Here is a 22,312-nt window from a genome sequence, read left to right on the forward strand (position 1 = left end):
GAAAGGCTGTAAATGTGTGTATGTTATCTGCACACAGTAGTAAGTTTTTATTTCAAAGCAGTTTCTTTGTAGCCAAATTGTTAAATAAGACCTTTAAATAAGTCATCTGTAATTTTACACATACATATCGTGACATTTCTATTTCAGTGAGTCTGCAGTTATTACAGTTTTACTTAAATCTGTCACTTTTCTAGCTTGTTTACCTTCTGTCCAGTAGGGGTCAGACTGAGCCATAAACAGACTGAACACTTTTTTTGGACATTTCTGACTGTGATAAAGAACTGCTTGTACTATGTAGTTTATTTTACGTTTTTTTTTTTTTTGTTGTTTTTTTGGGGGGGCGACTAACAATTCCAATAATTTTTTTTCTGAAAACTGGAGTATTGTCCTTTTGTGCCACTTTAGAAAAGTGACTTCCCCACAGTGCAGTTAGATTCCAGGTAAACAGAAAAACAAGATTTATTAGGATTTTATTGAACATAATGAAACAGAGGATAACTAATATTTCAGCCACTCTGATATATAAACTAAACTGGTCTATTATCAATTAAGGCCACTGGGAATATGCTGATAGTGAAAGTGTTAACAAATTTTCTGGGCAAGGCCATTTGTCTTTAAATTGATATAAGCAGAATATAATGAGAGGAAATAATCACAGGAAACATTTTGATACAGTGGCAATTCAAGGCAAGTAAACATTCTTGTTTGTCCTTCATTGTCTACAAGGTACCCACTTATCAAAGTGATTCAGTATGAGCTGCTAGATCATTTGACAATAAATCCAAAGCTCTGGTTGAGCGACGGGTATCACTTAATTAAAAACATGAAGCATGTCTTTAGGATTAACAGCACTTTGGATTAAGACCAAACCAAACATCACAGTATTATCTGTTTCAACAAACCCGCTCACAGTTTAACAACAAAGTGTGTGTCCAAGTTTATTTCCTGTTGCAGCATTTGGTAAAATCAAAACCCAACATGAAACAGGACCAAAGCTCTTTATAACCAGTACAACTTTAAAGAAATGATCCTTGCGGGTTTCCTGTCAAATTCAGACTTCAATGATTAGTAATGTCCCTTTTGTTAACACAGTGTGGCCGTTACTTAGTTCTCTTATGACTGAGTTTCATTTCTGTAATGACACCATCAATCTGTTGCACATTTTAAAAGTGCAATGTAAATAAATCTGCTGAATTCACCTCGGTGTGAAAGATGGAAGAAGGGAACATTTTCCTGTCTTTGGCCTCAGTCTATACAGTCAGCAGCTAATTTGTTATATGTTATCTATAACTAATCTTTACAACTGTCTATATATAGTCAAAGCACTACATTTCATCTTCGGATAGCCTACTGTTGATTTGAATCACTACCAAATGATAACATCATTAAACAGGTAAGCAAACGTATATGTAAAGCTTTAGAAGAGGATTAAAATGGTGTTTAAAAAATAATCCTTCCAGTTTTGTCTTTAGTATATATTTCATTGATTGTCATCATTTCTGCACCCTGATTAAGCCTGGTGTGTCCACTGAGCCATGTGATGATCTGCACAAACAGCTACCATCTGAGATGATGCCTGTGAAATCATTTCTACTGTACATGTTGCGAAAAGTCTTAACAAGACTGTAACCAACAACGAGTAACGTACAGACGGAGCACCGAGTGGCCCAGTCAAGACTGCAGCCGAACAGAAAGCACTGTGTTTGTGAGAGAAAGTAAAGTGAATGTGTGTTGTCCTACACTAGACTGCCAGGCCAGGACACCACAGTCAGTGTGACTTTATTCTTCTGCAGCTTGAGCATGGGGATGAGAGATGAGTTGTTCATTCCCACTGTTGTGGCGCCGTTCACTGCCACGATCTCGTCACCACATCTGGAGAGACAACAGGCCATTAACATGGAGACTGATGAAAGGAGAAGATTGTGCCCCATGGAAGTCAAACTGGGATGAACTTACTTGAGGCGTCCATCAAAGTGAGCAGGTGTACCAGGCACAATGGTTTTGATGAAGAAAGGTTGCTGGCCATGGCTCTCCTCATAGCCCCCAACGATACTGAAGCCCCAGCTCTCGTTGTTGGTCTTTTGCAGGACGATGTCCCGGCACCAGTGCATATGGCTGAAACAGGCGAGGGCAGAGTCAGAGCCAACAAACATGAAGCTGAGGAGAATACAGTTGTGAAGTTGAGGAACAGAATCGGTGGTACCTTGGTAATCCCAGCCAGCGAGTCCACAGCGGGGTCCAGTTAAGGATGTCATCTCGTGCGTCGTCCACAGGGTCCAGTTCATCCTTGTTAGCAGATTCGGGGTCCTCTTCTGAGTCCTCGGAGAGAGTCTGAATCACACAGAGCACAACCTGGGACTGAGCTGCCTGGGCTTTCAGCACAGAAACTGCCTCGCTGTAGGTCAGCTGGGTCAGATCAACACCGTTGATGCTCAGCAGAATGTCACCTAAAAAACACAGATGATGTTGGGCGGAGGAATTTGAATTAAAAGCGTGGCTGCGTTTGACATGAGACATACAATCTAATCTAATTCTTCAGCTCCTTGGATACGATGGGAGAAAACTCATCATCACATCATCTCTGTTTAAGTGTCACTGAGCAACACCTGGTATCTCTGAAAACTGTCCAATTCAACCGTCCCATTGTAAAAGATCAGAAATCAAAACTGGAAACTTGTTTCTCGTGAACAGGTTCTTGCTGTTTTGTGCTCAGTGTATTTCTGAACACTCCCACATAATTATGTTTCTGATTCAAAGTGAAAGAAGTGACCCCTCTCTGGTTTCACTCATTATAACCAATTCCTTCGCATTTGAGTTTAGTCATGACTAGAGCTGCACTGGTTTGTTGACATTTTGTGGACAGTCAAGAAAATAATGGGACAGATGAACTCATAATGAAAATAGCTGATTCGTTGCTGGCCTAGCCCTGACATTTTCAAACAGAAATACCCTTATTAAAATCCAAAAGCACACATCACCAGATGGTGCTCTGTACCTTTTTTGATGGTGCCATCTCGGTACAGACAGCCAACAGGCTGCACACTCGTGACGTAAATGGGCAGGCGGCTGCGACAGTCCCTCCCCCCGGCAATGGTAATGCCGAGGGACAGCCGAGGCTCCTTCTTCAGGCTCACGGTCTTCTCTTGGCTGGAAAACCCACCTGGAGGATCCTATAAGAGCAAAGAGCAAATGAATATAAAGTAATGACAAACATATTTCTCAACATGACTCTATGGATTTTAAATTATGCTGACCTCATTGAAGTAAAGGTTCATCTTATCTTATCTCCACATCATGTTTTACAAATTCTTTACAAGAATGCTAGTGTTGACATAACACACATGACGTCTGTGCTGCCCGTTAACTCAAGCCTCTCCGGGATCCTTTCACTCAACTGATTCCTCTCACAAAACCACTCGTAGAAACAAATGTGAAACATATGAGATGGAGCTGAGAGCTACGTGTAGAGGCAGCGTGTGAGGATCAACACTGCGCTCTCGTAGTGGAAAGGATGTGTGGAAAATGACAGTTTCTACCAGTCTCCTTCTTGCTTTCTGGAGTCTGTAAACCATTAGAAGGGAAGCTGGGGGGATGGGGGGGGCTCTTCCTCCCCCCCCAGCAGGGATCCCACCCCTCCCCAGCAAGACGAAAGGCTCAGCTCTGCAGGCAAAAGCTAACTGTTACCAGCTTTGATCCTCTGCCATCCAAAGAAACAGCCAAAAAAACAACATGACAGTAGCCATGTAGCAGCAGAGTGAGCAGCACCCCAGGCCTTTTGATCAGTACAGAGGGAGGCCCTGAAGAAGGGCTTTCATCTCCGCTCACCAATGCAGGTGTCTGCTCTTAAAGCTTCTCACCCCCGAATGGGGGGTTGCTGACAGTGTATGGCACAACTGAGTGTAAGTGACAAAGGAGCGATCAACAGAATGACACTGTGTAAACAAACATGTAAAGTTTGTTAGACACTGTGATCAATATTGTGGTCAGTGGTGTCAAAGGAAGTTAAAATTCCAGCAGCCAACAGCTGGCGAGAGCCCAAACACATATGGATGTAAGATACTTTATTTAAAAAAAAAAAAGAGGCCAGGAGCAAGCTTTTTAGTTTTGAACATTGATTTCTTGCATTGGAAATGTTCTGTTATCACCTTCATGTACGTGGAGTGGCGCCTGAAGTATTGTGTCTCGGGTGCCCTCCTGGACCCTCTGCTGTGTTGTCCATCTCTGCTGCTTCCTCCTTCCTCTGGAGTCTCTGCCGGTCTCATCACCACAAAGTTCACACGCACCTCACTGGCCTAAATGCACAGCAAAGAAATCCATTAAATCCACCACAAATACATACAAGAACTATATTAAATGCCAGGATCACTGTTCATATTAATAGTTTTATATTGTTACTGAAAACCTTTTCATGCATAAATACACCAATTTTAGACAGACTTGCTACTTTCCTGTTTCACAGTAATTTCAGAACTAAATTTGCTTTGCTTTATTTTTAATTTAACACTTTACTTGTACAGCAGTGGGGTCTGTGGCAATATTGACACATCTATTACTTTACTTTCAGACATTTTCTGTGGATATTCAGGGTCCCACAAGGTTTCTTTAGTGAACTGGATGAGCCCTTTGTTGCTCCATGTGTCTGGTTTTAATCCTCATCAGATTCTGTTGAGGTTAATTTGTTTTCAATCAATCCACCAGCTACATGTAAGAATCTCATCAGTATCTTATTTGCATTTCGTGTTAATCACTTCCATATTGTGTACCGCAGGAATGGCCCACCCTGGTCCCTGAGAGCTACTGTCCTTGTTGTTTTCCAACTATCCCTGCCCTACCCACTTCTGATTACCTGGATCAGGTGTTTTCAGCCAATCTGAAGCTGGAAGAGCAGGGATGGCGGGAAACTAAGCTGGACAGTCCTGGTGTGCAGCCTCTAAGCTAATGTTATGCCACAGCGAAGTGAAAATCCCTCCCTGATGCTGCTGTCAAATACTTAAAGGGAACTGCAGCAACTAATGGTGGGAAATAAGCAGCCAATAAGAGTTGACTACCAGCATGGCAACCATTTTAATGCTTAAACATAATTTACATAATCTTTTTCATGGTTTTCATATTTGCATGTTGGTTTTCATTGTTGTCTCGCATTCTGGGGTTGATTTTCTGACAACCAATTAATGTATTACTTTTAGGCAACCACATCTAAAGTCTCCAATGTCTATAATCCCATAAATGCACAAACACAGCAGCGTTCACATTAGTCCATGATCAGAACTACAAAATGACCTCAAACCAACAGCAGTCTGAGGGTATTAAATCAATCTGTCAACATCAGAAAATGGTTGGTGATATCAATGTTAGTGAGTGGGCTAGTATTTTGAAAAGTCATATCCTTTGATTGTTTAAAATACCTGTATAATCTGGGCAGCGCTCTCAGGTGTACCATGCCTCAGGTCTTGTCCATTAATGGCCAACACTTTGTCATTGTTTCTTAGTTTTCCATCTTTAGCTGCCAGACCACCAGACAGCAGGTCCAGGATGAAAACCCCAGACTCCTCCGATTTGCGGATGAGTTTGATGCCGAGCGGTTCATTACGCTGACTCTTCATCAGCGTCACCTGCAGGACTGTGCCCGGGTTGTGATTGGAGGTAGTGTTGCCATGGGGACTGTGGGAGGTCTGGGAAGCAGTGGAAGAGGAAGGCTGCTGATCAGATCGTGGGTCTCTTGATTTGAAACCTTTCTCTTGCATAACAGTGAGCCTGAGGACGGAGGGTTGCTGCAGCACTGCGACGGCCCGGGCGTGGGGGACTGAGGCCAAACTGACGTCATTAACCTGGAAACATGACACCAAAGAGAAAAACACCAACACAGTCAGTGGTGAGGCAGCCTAACACAGTATTACTGTACATACTGTGCATGTATGTTGCCACGATGGAAAACTGTTTTTGTCAAGCAAAATAGTAAGACCAATTATGTGACATTTCCTGCCAAAATGTGGAACTGTAACTTTCTTTATATTTAATTTGTGATATCTGACCCATTTGAATTAATAATCGTATACTACATTATTTTGTCTTTTTCTTCCAATATATTGACTAGAAACAGATTAAATAATTGCAAGTTATTGCTTCTTTTGTTTAAATCACATTAGATCTTACTGCTGTAGGTCCCTACATTTCCTTATATCACTCTCTTCCAGTTTTCCACAAAGCCAAAAAACTGCAGGTAATGTTTCACATCCTGAAGACAGCCTCTTGGCTGGCAAGGTGTGGTTTTCATTTCCAGGTTTAAGATTGGTTGGCTTTAAGGGAGAAGCTGCATTTTGGAGGGCACAGTGAAGCAGGGGTGCCAGAGCCAAGGCTGAAAAATCTCATCAGCTCATTTTACAGTGGTACCACGTTCCAGGTGAACCAGAGGGTAGAAATCTAAGGAGGAGGAGGACAATGTACGAATAGAGGAAACCAAATTATTAAAATCTCTGATTACTCATATTCTGTACTTAGAGTCTGTACTTCTGTACTTCTGTCCTCTATGGAAGTGTGACTGCAAATAAGGCGCTAAACAATAATCAGCGTTAGGTTAGAAACACAAACAGCATTTACACAGGTGTTCACACTGACTTCTTGTATTTGGATAATAAAATATCTATAAAGTTGGAACATTAGTTAAATCAGTCAAAAGAATATTAATCTCCAATTATTCTGATCAGTTGACTGTTTGTCAGACAAGTTGACGTTTGATAACGGTGCACTGGGCTCCAGGACATCTGAGGTTTTATAGACCAGTGGATTTTCTTAGAAATATCAGGCAGATTAATCAATAATTAAAACACAGTAATCATTAGTTGAAGCCCTAAAGGGCACCATAAATTCAACAAACCTGATAACATTTTTTCATAATAGCTCTGGTTATATAACCTTTTCAAAAAGAGCAGGTTAAACCTTAGTCCACCTCATCTTTGAACAATGACCCTTCCCAACAGAAAGGCAGTGAGTGAATCAATGACAGCAACAAGGGAAAAGTTGCTGACGTTGACATGGTGTATTTGTGCCTGGCAATATTAACCACACCTTGTTACCATGTAGCTAAAACGTGTTTATCTTGAATATCTTCTTTCCCAGTCCCAGCTCTGTTTACAGTAGCATGAGGTTGCAATGACAATGAGCTTATGCAGAAACAGGTTGAACACAGCTGTGTCACGCTATGCAACCACAATATTGAATTCCCAAGCTGAGGAAGAGGTGAATACTTATAATATTATGGGCTATATCATCTCAGCACATTCAACATTTAGTGAATGAGTCTCTCTCTCACTTCTAAGATATGATCTCCCGGGGCAAGTCTGCCATCACGAGCTGCAAGTGAGTCCCGGACAATCTCCTGGATGACGATGTTTCCCAGAGGTGTGTCTTTCCCCCCCACGATGCGAAAGCCCAGCTCCTCCTCCGGCTCCTCTCTGAACAGCTCCACCACATTGGCCTCAGCTACCAGACTGGACCGAAGGGGGGTGTTGTCTGGAGGTAAGAGAAACACACAACCAGGAGGAATAAATATGGATGTATTTTATCTGTTATGAAGTAAATACCCCTATTCCCTCTGCTGAGTTGCATTTTGTAAAATGCCTAATAATAAAGTATTAAAGTACTAATAAAGTATTAATATCAATGTGCTGTCCAAAAAGAAATTCTGGTTGATATTCTGGTTTATTAGAATTACAATATATATAATACATTATAAATACAATAAAACAAATACACTAACGCTGTACTCTTCAAGTTGAAATCTGGGAATGCCCCTAACATCACTAAAAGAAGTCAATTGAGGGAATTAACAGTAGCAGTCAAATTCATGGCATCATTTTCTGACTTCCTCTCAATTTAACAAAGTACAAAGCTGTCAGGGTCCAAAAATACAAAATACAAAAATATTAATAATTCAGTTTAACAACTGAAAAAAAAAAGAGAAACATTTAATGGCCTAGTTTGTTTCTCCATTATACATAAAGTTTTGTTACTATAAATAATAATGAAAAGACCTGAAACAACCAAATAAACTGGTTTAAATCATCCAGCTACAACTTGTCTGATCAACTGTCTGCTTGTGTTTTCTCCCCCAGGCAACTTTATGTTTCCAGATCTAAGCAAGTACTTAACATTACTATAACATGTAGAAGTTACAGCAGAATTATGACATCATGTTGTAATTAAGAGGAATTATCCTTTAAAACAACACTCAGAGATACTGCTTTTTTCTGTGATTGTGCTATACTGGCATAACTTGTATTGATCTCTTTACTGAATAGAAATAGATATTGACTTTTTCATCTAACTCACAGCAAAACAATATAAATCTAGAGTATACTCAGGAATGAATCAATCAACTGTTTTGTACATCAGGTGGTGTTAGATCTTACACAGAGAACAATACCTTATATAGGAAAACTGGCTCGAAGCTAAGTGCACATCAAATTCTACTCATCACACTGAACTACACAGTTTCTCAACCTTGGATCTGTGTGTAGACAGGGCCCATACAAGCGTTTACATGCTATATCAGTCTTACCAATCTTTAGTCCCACCAGCATTACAAAGGCATGACTGCTGAGATAATATAACCTGAATGAGTCAACAGGCTGACATGTTTTATGCAGACTAAAAAACAAATCAACAAGATGTAATTTTTAAAGTGTACGCGTTTCACAAAGAGTTTTCTAAACTTTAAAGAGCATACAGCAGTAATTTCATTAAAACAGAGATGATAATGACAACAATGCAAACCTTTCTGTGGACACTGATCACCACTTTCCTGGCAATAATGATTTCATGGAGCTTTAGTCTATGGAACCAGTTTGCAAGTTGCTTCAAGGGATTTTCCTTGTAGGACTGTCTGGTTAAAACATCTGTTCAGCTGGTACATGTTACTACGGCTAAGCTGATGATTCACCTGTGACTGTGACAGACTCAGAATCAAAACCTCAAGGCTAAAAACATCAGTAATTCCTGTCTGTCTGTTTTTACAACCGCCCCCACTGAAGTGGGTGGGCGTAGGGATTTGGGTTTCCTGCATTCACCCTGGCAGGGAAACGATTTCTGTTAAACCTGGGAGCCTCTATAAACATCATTCACTGTCGCTGCCACAGTCTATGACCAACCTCTTTTTTGCAAGTCATTTCCAAAGACGTGGTGATGCTAATGATCATGTTTGTACAGGAGAAGAAAAAGTCTTGTGGCACTGAATCACTGTTGCAAAAATAAAATACCTCCATATACTGTACCTTCCTCAATTTCTTCGTAGGCAGGATTTATAAGCCCAGGCTCAGGCTGATCCCGGGTGTGATTTCGAGACGGCGCTGCTGAATGTTTAGCATCGCCAGACGACTCCCCCTCACCCTTACGTCCTTTCAACTCATTCCACGCAGGCCTCTTCCTCTTCTCTGCTTCCTCCCGTAGTCTCCTGAAAGCTGGACATCTGTGGAAAGACAGAAATAAGGAAGAAACTAGTACGAACTTAATGCCTGACACTGACTGACATTTTCCTTCCCTTTAGAAACAGCACATGAATATCCAACTTTATAATGGAAAAGACACCAGGGAGTGGCAAGCATGGATGAAAAGAAAAGGATGATAAAAGTGTTTTGAGAAGATGCAAGAAACAAGAAACTGTCTATTATGCACAGAATTTAAAAGAGAGGCACTGTGCAGATGAGTAGGCAATTTCACTGCAATGCAGGGGGCCTGGGTGAGAGAGATTGATAAAGTCAGTCACAGTGCTGCTTGTTCCCCAAGCCTGAACTTTGCCTCCTCATTGTTTGCACAGAAAGGCTGCAGTGGGGCAATCTGCCACCCACAACTGGCTTCGTTAGGACAGCTCACTGATGTGATAATCACCTCACCAGCTCTATGAAAAACAGAATGACTTACCTACACCCTGTCTTGAACTAAATACACAGCAGGATTAAAGCATACTTTGAGATGACAATCAGAAAAGAGTTAGTTTATATTCCTCAGAAGTAGTCAGACTATTTTTGTCATGACTTAAAAAACTTTTGATCTTATGTTTGCAGTATATGTAAATAGGGATATGTAAATGGTGATACCAAACATTTGATAAACCTCACACTATGCCTTATAAAAATAACTTTAAAGAAGAGTTTCCCAGTGAAGGATTCATGCCGCTGTCACATCAGTACTGTAAATGTGAAGCCTCAGCCTGTAGGGAACAGCTTAGCTTAGGACAAGGAGTAACAGCTAGAATGCCTCTGTCCAAATCCCAAAAATACCTGCCTTCCCACACATCTACAGCTCTTTATTTAGCACGTCATATAGTATTTGTAAGTGTAAAAGTGTACAAGCTGCTGTTTATTGGTGACAATGACCAATAGTTGGAATTTGTTTTAGGAGACAGTAGTAGGTTAAGTCTTTCACCCAAAGAGAGCTGGGATAGGCTCCAGCAGATCAGACTCTAATTAGTAATAAGCAGGTATAGATGATGGATGGATAAGTAGAATAAGTTCAGTATCACAGAGTGCCAAAGAAAAAACAGACGACATAAGAAGCATTAAATCCTCACTACCACAGTCTTATAATCCAAGTGGCGTGTAATGGTGATGTTTTCTTTATACAGTGTTATCTAGCTGCAAATTATTCTCCTGTGCTTTCTTCAAATGCTCACCGCCTGATGCAATAATATACTACTCTCTCAAGACATATTCATGGGTTCTTCCTGATATACCTTGGTCTGCATTTGAGCCAGTGCTTTGAATCACTACTACAAGCCTCCCCTGTGCCTCATGTCATATTGATAAAATCCAGTACTCTAACTACTGATGTACTGCCTCGCTCCGTCTGACATTATCCATGCTGGGATACTCATTTTGAGTTAAAAAGTCTGTTGCTGGCAAAAACATCTGCACTGGACTACATTATGTGTGGCTTTCCTCAGCTGCAGCATAATAAACACAAAACTTCAAGGTCTGCCTCAGGCCTGGATTTTAAGTCCCTCCAACAAACTAGAGACCTAACAATAGCCACAGAAATTGACAGCATCTGATCCAGAGTCTCACCTGTTTTGTAAGTGAGGCTGCAGTTCACAACGCTGCATCTGCTGCTGGCACTCTGCATGATGAGGGCACATCACAATCAGCTTGTCCAGCAGGTTCCTGACTAGCAGGCTGGAGGGACGACATTGGTGTAACTGCAGCCGCTGGCGGTCCACAGGGCAGAAGTCCTGCTCTTTTAAGAAGTTGCTCAGGCAATGAAAGCAGTAAGTGTGTCCACAAGGGGTGTCCATAGGTCTGAGCAGAGGCTGCAGACAGATGTGGCAAACCAGCTCATCGTCCACCTCATCCTGATACTCGTACAGGTGGCTGTCCTGGCCCTCGTGCTGCTGGCCACACTCCTTACATATCCGTGCCCACAACAGACTTGCAGTGCTGCTGGTTCCTGCAACTTTGATCTCTATTGTTGCCATTGGCTGAGAGAGCCCAGTCCAAATCTCTGTCTGGAAAAGATCCGTGTCCTCTTATTGCCTTAAAAACTTTTTTTTGGAATAATTCACAAGTCTATGCCTGAATGTCCAAAGAGGAATCCATTCAACTGGTGGAACTGAAACAGCGATCCATAGTCAACAATATGTTATCTCCTTTTCTTCATTTTGGTTTTCTGTTGAGAGAGAGAAACACAGTAAGGTCCACTGCACAAATTGGACTCACACTGGCCAGCTCCACAGGAAATGACAAATCCAGACAGTAGCAGCAAAAATGGCAGCAAGCCCCAGCTGCTTCCTCTCAGCAAGTTTCCTGAGGGGCGAAGGGAATTCTCATCCAAGTTAAAAGTCAACATGCTCACACGGAAGGGTCTAAACTGTGAAATGAGCCAAGAGAAAACGGACTAACGTCAACCCCCTGCTAACGGAAAGGAACAAAAGCTTGGCGCTACACGAGAGTAAGATTTTTGAATCCACTTGGCAAAAATGCAATCCCTATCACTAATGACTCCTTACGCCCTATTGGCAGTGGTCTCCATCCCTTTGTGCCACTCCTAATCTCCTTTAATTCCCTCTCATAAGGAGAGTGCTGATTAACAACGCATTCTTTGGAGACACTTTTGGCTGCTTACTTCAAATGTGAGAAAAATGCACAGAAATGAAAAATGACATTTCAAGAGGCACACCAAGAATTAGATGTCATAAAATCAACATTGTGAGATAAGTCATCCACTAAAACAGCGTGTGGGAATGGAAGTAGGATTAGAGAGCGGCAAACGGGACCACCGATATTTTGAATGGAATTAAATGTAAGGCTTAATATTTGTAATATGATCAAAATGGATAAAAACAGAAAATGCATTAAATGGCATCTTGCATGATATAAGCAAAGAGTTGCTTAACGTCCTAAATGTAGAGGGGACTAAGGAAAACTTTTCCCTCCCTTCAAACAATACCACATATAAAAATGAAAACAAAAGCCACCGCAATGAACTCACTACATTCAGTTTCCTTTTGAGTATGAGCTCAGTCCAGATTTCAGGCACAAAAACCTGCTTTATCTTCAGTGTTATTACCTTGGAGCAACTCACCCGAGATGATATCTTTGTTGTCAAGCACCCAGTAGCCTCTGCACGCAAACACAAGAGTCTAACCTAGCAGCTGCCTGAAGCCTGAATGAAACCAGACCCCCTGCCTCTCCAGCAGCACACTGTCACAAAAATGTCTGTGCGAGTGCGTGTTACACATGACTATGTGCATGAGCGCAGATGTGTACGAGCTCTTGCTGCACTGGTGTGGGGAATGCCGAGGGGAATTGTTGTAACTAGGCAGAGTGAGAGGAAAGGAGAAGTGCTCTTTCTGCCTCTGTCTACCAGTGAATATGTGTGTGTGTGTGTGTGCATGCATGCGTTTTGTTTGGGGGGTTGGGAGCTCAGACTGCTGATGTTGCACTACCACATAGGTAAAGTACCCTCAGTAGCAGAATAACTGATTGCAAACACACAAGCCTGATTACAAACATGTGTGCATGTATGTCTTTCCACATACATGCACACTGGCTGAGGTCACACAGACTTATTTCTCTCTTTGTCTTTCACTTTGTACAACTGATACCTATTCCTGTAATGGATATGGGCAATGGAACCTGTAGCACAGTTGAAACCAGGCTGTTCTCCATTTATTTGGGAATCACATGATCTTTTGCAAGAACGTGAAACGAAACATAAACAGTGCAGTGCACTCAACATTAAATCTCTGGTCATTTTATTCCTAGCATGTATTATTTTACAGTGTGATATGTGGCATGCAGTAGGTGGGAGTCAGAGCGCCCGTGGGGTTTCACTCAGGATGCAGCACATATTCATTACAGGAGTGGAGGTCAGGATGGAGGATTTGCAGTGACCCTGTAACCTCGTGTTCATTATGTCTCTGAAACTATTCATCAGTGTTACCACACTAAGACAGCAATACCTCACTATGTTTCTCAAGGATACAGCTTGAGATCAATAAAGGTGTTTGCCTTTCTGGGGATAGTCCATGGGAAATGGAGACTTGTTGAAGAGCAGGGGTGGCCAACCCATGTTCCTTGAGGCCACTACCCTACTTGTTTTCCAATTATTCCTGCCCTACCCACTGCAATTTGAAAATGTCACCTTAGACTCTGGAAACCCATAGTGGGTGTTTTTCATTATTCATTTAATTGGACAACTGATTAACTGATGAATAATGAAAATAAACTAAATATCTTTGGGTTTCAAACTAATGATCAGAAAAAAACAGACAGTCTGAAACCAAGTCTTGCCCTTTGGGGCATTTTTTAATATTTACGAACCAGACTACAAATGAGTCATGAATTATTGCAGTAAAATCCTTTCATCTCAAGTTTCTTTCAGAAAGTTGGTGTCAACATCCACATTAGCATAAGTAAAGTGAATAAAGTAAATGTTCACAGTTAAGTATCAAGATGAATCCTAATCTCAGCCTAGAGCAAGCAAAATATTTCACAGGAATCCCGGGCTTAAAAAACATTTCCAACTATTGTTTTGCAACAAATGAGGTTAAAAATGTTCTACAGGTTTAAAAGCCGACTTAAGCATATCTGCTCCATACACCCAGGCCTGATAAGGGAACGCCTTATCCAAATCAAATGCCTTGTAATCACGTGACAGTCTAAGCTGTTGAGGAAAATGTTTGTGGCCAGTGTCCTCCAGTCTGCCGGAGGATTACCCGTGGTGGTGTTCCCTCAAGGCTCAGCCAGATCACTCGCTTTTATGGTTGATATGAGTGAGTCACATGTGCTGCCACACCCTCAATGAACACAGGTGAGACCATGTCAGACAAATAATTTGTGAAGTCCATGAGACAGGAGGTGTGTCATGTCTGCCTCTACCTTACACCAATGTCTGGTATCAAACTATACCACACATAAGCTTCTCATGCAATGGAAAATGAATCCCCAGAGGTGACGAACTGCTCGTCAGTGTTTGAGTATGACATAATGAAGTGAAAATCTCTAACACGTCTTAAGATTACACTTTTATGGCTGCATTGATCACACATTACCCATCACTATCACTAGAGTTATGTGGATAGTTTCTCTTATCAGTACATTTTAAGAACAATCTGCTTCCTAAGTGAAGTAAACAGGCAGCTACAACAACAACAGGCAGTTTCCCCCCTTTAAATAGATCTACCAGTAGATACAGGAAATAATCAAACCTGACAACACAAACCACTAAGACAAGAATGACACCAACATTTCCGCTTGAGCTTCTGCCCAGTTTGTACATTCGTCTACAAAACACATGGAGCTTAAGATTATATCCACAGGGTTTCTGAGCCTCCTGCTGTACAGCAGCACACCTGCACATACTAAACAAACACCACCCATCTTTAACTCAAGATGTCGTCGGTGTGTTCGTAAAGAGCAGCAGGTAACTGGAATTTATCAAAAAAATAGATTCTGCTCTGTACTTTTTACTGCAGCACATTTTCCTCACAGCTATAATTACTTTTCAGGCCCTTTAAATTCTAAAACAAGTAGTCTGTTTATAAAATATTCACTGTTGCAGATTAAAATACCCAACAACACATAACAGTGTTACAATTAGCTCTGCCGTTACAGTATGAAAACACTGCTTACTAGAGCCCGACCAATATATCGTTTTGACGATTTTATCGGCTGATATGAGCCTATTGCAGATATATCGGTATCTGCGAATATGCCGCCAATATTAACATTTTTTAATGTGTTTAAAATGCGTTTATGTATATATATTCTGTGTATGTATACTGTATTCTACATACATTTACTAGTCAAAAGTTTGGACACACAAATTGAAATGCCATTGCCTCTGCAAGTGTATCCAAACTTTTGACTGGTACTGTACTATAATATACACATAAATAATATTGGCGGATATATCGATATCAGATTTTTTTTTTACTTCATAATATCGGTACTGGCATTAGCCCCAAAAAACCCATATCAGTCGGGCTCTACTGCTTACTTGCACCACTATTAGCTATTATTATCACAATAATATGAACTGTATATTGCAAATACTCTATGGATTGGTGTTGCATTAATGGTACTTTTTATGCATTTTGATGCCAATTATTTTGCAGCTTTATTTAAGTAACATGTTAATTTCAGTACTTTTAATATTAACGGAGTATTTTTGTCATCCTGGTGTTATTACTTGTGTAACAGATCTCAGTACCTCTTCTGCCAGTGGTGTGTTGGGACCATAAATAACTCAGTGTCCCCCCCTTTGTCAGCCCATGGCTGTTGGTTTGCTCTTAATGACTACTCCAATGTGACAGATCCAAATGACAGAGGAGGTGATAAAAGTTGGCCTTCATTGGTACCATTCAGCTCGACGGTCTAATGGATAGTAGAGCAGATAAAGACCCACAATGCTTCACCTTTAGCACACAACCTGCTGGAAAGGCGCAAACTCCTACAACACCTTGAGCACAGAAACGGACTTTTCCGTCAGCGGGAGAGTATAAGCTGTAAAACATATACATTTTAGCTTCAAATACCAGCTGCTTTCAGCCAATGGAGGTTTGAGGTCTGCTTAACCTGTGTTTACAGACATTAAAGAAAGATAGACCGAAAGAGCTCAGGTCGAGACCGAAACTCGTCTTACCTGTGTGGACGTTGTTTTGCGGAAGCAGCTCCTGTCTCAAAGGTAAAACAAAGAGAACAGTGTAAAGTCAGGGAAGAACGGATCTGTAAGAGTCCACACACCGTCCAGACCTGACACCGCCGAGGTTTTGTCTTATTTTTGCCGCATTACTGTCGTTGAACTATCGCAGCCGCTGTCTCAGGTGGAGTCTAACCTGCAGGCGGGGGCTGGGCGACTTTCCCAGTTTCGGGTAAACGCACTTGTGAGACGCTGAGCACAGGAAGAGGTGCAGGCAGGTGGAATGGCCCATTTTAACAGTAACTGAGCCGAATACTGACATATTTTCTATACTTTATTTCCCCATGTAGTTCACACTCAGTTTCCTCAGACGTGGAAAAAGTAGTCAGATCATTTACTAACATATGGCACAGACCTGCATTCAAAACGTTATGCTAGTAAAAGGCGTGTAGTTGTGAAGCTTGCGGGCCAGTACTCAAGTAAACGTTTCAACGCTGAACTTGTACATGTAACAGCTAATTTGTACTTTGTGGTGGTGTTACTTTTACTTAAGTAAAGGTCTGTGCAACTTTGTGTCTGACGCTTTATGTTACATATAGAATATATATCAGTTTAAAAGTCATATAAACAGAACACATCAATAGCCTGTTTAATGTGCTGTTTCCCAAAATACAGTGTTGTCAGTGTCTAATGAATTACCTAACTGAAACCTGACTAGAGCAGTAAATGGCATCACTCACATGGAGACTTTTTTTTTTTTATCAATCATTTATTTTCACATTTTTTCAATGAAAAGATAGAAAAAGTGTAAAAATGGTCATCACAATTTCCCTGAAGTAAATCTTTAATATACAGTGAGTTGACACTGCAACAGATGCTGACATTTTTTGGCATTTGGTATGTCTGTCATAAAATCCTTTTACTGATTAACTGGTTCTTTTGTCAGTCAAGTAAAAGCCTTATCATTTCAGCTGCATAGCCTACAATATCTACAGACTCCAGATTTGATGATTCATAAATGCACGCTGTGTGTTTTATCATATTATCGGTTTAGATTGATAGTAGGCCTGTGCTAGTTGAAAAGGCTGCGACACGTGAACACACGGTGTTAAGGACCAGACCCCCTGCAGAATAGAAGGGAAGTCTCTCTGCCATAAAACCTCTCTGTGAAAGCGTGTTTCCCCCAGGATTTATAGCTGTCGTAGGAAACCTCAGTGCAAAGTGACATTTGCGGATACCAGCTACCAAAATGAGACACACCGTGGTGGGAATACAGATGTCAATTGGTTTGTATTTAATAATCAATCAAATGTTAGTGAACAAATGACAGCTGCCCTAGACCAAACAATAACCTAAGATAAAAAAAACAAACATTTTTCATAGCAAAATTAGTTTGAATGTTGTTTTTGTGTATAGAGACTAAAATCCCAAATTTCTCAAAGGGCTTTACAATATATACAATATATGAAACTGAATTCAGACAAGGACAGACTCCTGTATAAAGTACAACAGTCTGATTGTGGTATAGTCATATTAAACCAGGTTACATTACAAACTAACCATAGGCCTAAAAAGTCTTAAACACAGCAAACAAATCAGAGCTGTCAGAGTGGTTGTCAGAGTTTGATGTATTATTTCCAAAAACATTCTTCACCACAAGTTGACTCAATGATGGCATGTGATAAAAATGCTAATAAACGGAGGGAGAGAGGCTTGAGGGCTTCCACCAGTTGCCAGGACTATTGATGAGAAAGAGTGACACCATGAGTTGATTAGAGGTATCATAATACTTTGTTAAATTGTTAGATATATTTAAAAAAAAGGTATGCTACAGTTGAATACTTGTTGATTAATCATGAAAACATTTCTGAGTTGAAAAAAGAATTTAAAGCTTGTGTTGATTATGTCACAATCAGAATTTGTAACAACATGCAAATATAAGCTATTATATATTTTGCAGATATCTAGTGTGTTTAACTTCCTCCTGGCATGTCTTTGCCTGCTTTTTTGGGCAAACTGTACTGCACAGCATTGAATTTGGCTGGTTAATGCTGGGAAACTTGGAAGTGGGTGGAAAAGATAAACACTGACTTGACAATACTATACATTCTGCAGTTTTCTTTCTCTCACTCACACACAGACAGCTCTGTGTTTGAGCTGTGGTACCTACAAACAAGAAAGAGGCTGTTTGTCTTTCCTGGGATCAGTAAACATCCTCAACACAAACAAGTTCCTCTGGAGTGAGAGAGGAGAAACTCACACCGGCAGGGCAGCTGCTGTCTCACTCCACCACAGCCTTTGATGTCCTTCAGAGAGAGCTGATAATGAAACCCCTTACATCTTAAATCTTTTAACTGGAGTGTGGATGTAACAGGTTGCTGATATTTTGTTCTCACTGTCTTAATTGGCTTGATGGGAATTACAGACAAAATTAAAAGAAACCATATTTTAGTGTTGCACAGACATGTTGTAAATGATAGCTTTGGTACGCACTAACACCGGAGTCTCTGATGAAGGAACATAGCAGGCAATAAAAAGGCTGCAGGTTTTGGCCGCACAGACAGTACTTGCTAGTTTTGGTCTTTACATGGATTTTAATGACAATTTAAAATTTCAGAACTTGTCCTTTATCTTTCATGTACTACATCTCACTGGGCCTCGTTTTGTAAAAATGATGCTATAGATGTGTAGAAGTCCATGTGTTTCTAAGCTCTTTTGTTTTTAGCTGTTGCCAAGGGGAAACCAACAACACTTAAACTCTGCAGCAGCTTGCATACTAACCCCCCCTGTGGCCACTCCAGGCAGAAAAATCCCTCCTCCATCTTGCCTTGGGCGAGACAGGGAGGCATGTGGTTCAGGCTACAGCTTGCACTGCAGCCCCAGGTCCTGTCTGGCCACCACATGACAGCTTTTAATCAGTGATGTATGAGACAAAACCCACCAGACCACACTGTGACATTCAAGCTTCTTTTCAGGGTTCTCGTAGTCATTTGTGGGTTTTGAATGTATTGCCTGATTATAGCATACATTAGAAAAACATCATCATTCTTATTATATTATTAGCAAAGAGCAGGCTTCTCACTTAAAGTTTATCAGAAATTAAGCTATTATTTATGCTTTCTGATTAAAAAATGTTAAGAATGTGTCATACAAAGGGCAACAAGCTTTTATGTTTGTGTGCGTACATCAGAAGAGTCTTTCCAGTTCTCCATGGGTAAATACGCTTTGGCCACAGATGATCTTCAAGGGCTTGCTTGTTTGTACCTGCTGTGTCGTTCTGCTCGTCCTCACAGCATGACACCCTGTAGCCCAGGATCAGCCCCTTGCAGATCAAAAGACCTTGGTGATTCTTATCAGATAATATTCTTGTCCACCTTCCCTCCCCTTTCAGTCCAGCGTCCTCACAGTGTTGACCTGAACCATGCACGCTGTTGCTTATGGCCCCTTAGTCTTTCCTCTTCTTATCACCATGACGGTCAGGCCATGATAAGGCAGGTCCTGCCTCAGGACAGAAGGAGCATGTCCACTCTTCTAAATCTCCACAGCTGCATAACTTGGACACTTCATGGCCATGAATGGGTTATCTTAGTTGATGTTGTGCACACTCGCAAAAAGGACAGGTGACATATCTCTCACCGTGCAAATTGTATAGATCGGAAAGGTGTTCTGAGTTAAATATCAATTTAACTGTCCGCTTGTGCAAAAGTACCATTTAAGTGTCATTGTATTATTTTATTGATAGTGTTGTAGGTGTCACTTTGGCTTTGTGCTTATGTGGATTTGATTTAGGATTACACCTGATCATTATCTTTGTTAAAAAAGCTGAAACTTTCTCCAGCAAAGCCACATTTGTCACACTGACATGTGACAACAGTGCATCTGTCTCTGTGTTACATATATTTATGATCATACTGGCTAGACAGACAGACAAGGGAGACTGGTGTCCAAAGTCACGACCCTGCCCTGACCTGGATGAAGGAAATGGTCACACTGCTTGAGACAAAGCAGGGCAAAGGAGAGTCTGAGGGGCTGGCTGGTCGCCCTCTAACAATGGGTCCGTGCTCTAAGACTGTGGGCCACACAAAGGCCAGAGGAACCCCCTCCTTCCCACTCCCACATTGCAATAGAGCTGGCATTTCACACTGGCCTGTGAACAGCCATTCAATCAAACTACTGTTTAACCTGACCCCTGGCCTACACAAAAATCAAGATGAGTCTGGCGGGATGTATTTAGGCAACTGACCTCACTGACCTTACTTCAGTCCAAGAGCTAGTCACTCCTCAAACCTCTCTTTCTGATAATAGTTTAATCAGTGTTATAATAATTTGTATCTTCAAACTGATGTGTCTGATTTTGTAATTACTGCTCCAAAGTCCTGCAAATATCCTTTAAAAGCATCAAATCAATAGGCCACCCAATAAATAATGTTTCTAGTGATGGGGGTAAGGAGCAATAGATCCCTGGGGAACATGATACACCACCAGACCTTTCGTCTGGGTCAGCTACCCCTCCAGCCGGGGCTGACAGAAGCAACCGCATGACTCTCTCTCCTCTCAATGGACTGCTCCTCCCTTTTACCTGTACATGGCTCGGATCAAGGTGTGGGGGCCGCATATCAAACAGGCTGGGGCCTTTGATGTGAATGGAAACACAAACACTGATTTGAGCAGAGTCCTAACAGCTTATTTGTTCCCTTTAGTCATTCATTGAGCTGCTTGTTGAATGTGTATGTCTTCAAAGGACTGCTGCATGCAATGGTGGTACAGTAGCCGAGGAGGCCCTGAGAGTACCCTGGCCTGGTGGGTTGTGGAAAGGCCATCTGGCTTCCTGTTCCTTAGATTTGATATTGATTTATTGGCTGTACATGGAAAGATAAGGGGACACCAGCTGCCAGAAGTTCTCCTCTGTATCCTCACAGACAATGGACCTCCTGGTCATTTACATCCTGACTAACTAAATTTGAGAGCTCTATACAAAGAAAATAGAAATCACTAAAAGCACTTTAGAGATGTTTTTTGCACAGTTTAAACTGTCTTGGTAATCCTAACATCCTATTTCAAAAGCAGCAAAAACAAATGCAGACCACCATTAATAATGTTTCTATAAAAAGACTAAGCACAGTAATTTATAGATCAGTGCTTTTACAATTATTACACAAATTAACTACACGTTAACTGCGGATGTTACACTTTATGAATTATATTTTAGCACATTTACTGCATGGTTGAGATAACTTCAGTTTCAGTCTTTGTTGTATAGAGACAGTTTGCAGTAATGAGGTGCAAAATCGCATTTACTATTCCTAACAAACCCTGACAACCTTTCACAGTTTAACCCATCACAGAAGCCATTCATCTAAAATTAGGCTCTTATGCATAACAAGTCTCCCATTCCTGTTAAGTGAGCCGGAGAGTGCGGCAGTTTGGCCTGAGCCTTGTTGATAGAGGTGTCAACATGGTGCCACACTGACTTGTATTTATGCTTGATATTTCCCACTAATACAGTCCCCACCCTTTAAAAAAAGGCACACTCACATACAGACAGACTCTGGTGTCACCCACCAAGCCTGTTACCCTTCCCCATCCCCCTTCCTTTCTTCCCTTTCCCCTCCCCTGCCAACACAAGCCTGTGATGTGATTGTTTCAGATAATGAGGTGAGAATTTTATTGCAGCAGTCTGTGAGCCTGGCACCAGTCTGTGAGGACCACAGCCTCTCAGGCCTCCGTGGTATCAGGCGCCCTCTGTTGACTGTGAGCTCGCCCCGGATGCGCAGGCTCAGCTCCTGCAGCAATGCACTTCAAAGTGGGAGATCAAGGGTTGACTTGCGCATGACATCCAGAGAATGACAATACCTCAGCCAGCCTACACCTACTGCTATGTGCTGGTCCCAGAGACACAAAGGCACACAGGCTGCTCCCGCACAACTTTGCTGCATGGAGGAAGTGCTCATGTGGGAGAGGGATATACATTCAGGAAGGAGGCAGTGCTCTATCTGTTTTCTATAGAAACACGGGTGGGCAGACCATGGACAGCAGAGGAGACAGAGTGGCAACAGATTCTTGGTGATTGCTGAAGCATTAATTGATAATTTATGGCATGAATCCATGTCACAGCACTTATCTTTAAAGAAACCCATCACATTATCTTGTGTATTACAAATTAAACATGACAGTGAGATCA

At 41.4% G+C, this 22,312-nt stretch overlaps 1 protein-coding gene across 2 annotated transcripts; it reads right to left on the reverse strand.

Moving 5' to 3' along the window:
- Positions 1-678: 678 nt before the first annotated feature.
- Positions 679-16,356, reverse strand: lnx2b (ligand of numb-protein X 2b). Of its 2 annotated transcripts, none has more exons than XM_026331031.1 (10): positions 16,135-16,356; positions 11,058-11,655; positions 9,270-9,463; positions 7,310-7,509; positions 5,406-5,828; positions 4,146-4,292; positions 2,996-3,170; positions 2,204-2,447; positions 1,957-2,115; positions 679-1,872 (listed from the first exon to the last, which is right to left on the reverse strand). In XM_026331031.1, the coding sequence occupies exons 2-10, from the start codon at positions 11,462-11,464 to the stop codon at positions 1,737-1,739; spliced, it is 2,085 nt and encodes a 694-aa protein (XP_026186816.1). In that variant the 5' UTR covers positions 11,465-11,655; positions 16,135-16,356; the 3' UTR covers positions 679-1,736. The 2 variants fall into 2 exon arrangements, with proteins under 2 accessions (XP_026186816.1, XP_026186817.1); XM_026331032.1 differs by lacking the exon at positions 16,135-16,356 and adding an exon at positions 12,571-12,713.
- Between the last annotated feature and the right edge of the window lie 5,956 nt (positions 16,357-22,312).

The sequence above is a fragment of the Mastacembelus armatus genome, chromosome 10 (genome assembly GCF_900324485.2).
Source record: "Mastacembelus armatus chromosome 10, fMasArm1.2, whole genome shotgun sequence".
In the NCBI taxonomy this organism is placed as follows: domain Eukaryota; kingdom Metazoa; phylum Chordata; class Actinopteri; order Synbranchiformes; family Mastacembelidae; genus Mastacembelus; species Mastacembelus armatus.

Bases quoted from the DNA above. Each gene is read 5' to 3' on its own strand.
- lnx2b (XM_026331031.1), bottom strand. From the start codon at position 11,464: ATGGCAACAATAGAGATCAAAGTTGCAGGAACCAGCAGCACTGCAAGT. The intron at 4,293-5,405 runs GTATTTTAAACA...CTGTGCATTTAG, and splicing joins GCGCTGCCCAGATTATACAG to GCCAGTGAGGTGCGTGTGAA. The intron at 2,448-2,995 runs GTACAGAGCACC...TGTGTTTTTTAG, and splicing joins AGATGGCACCATCAAAAAAG to GTGACATTCTGCTGAGCATC.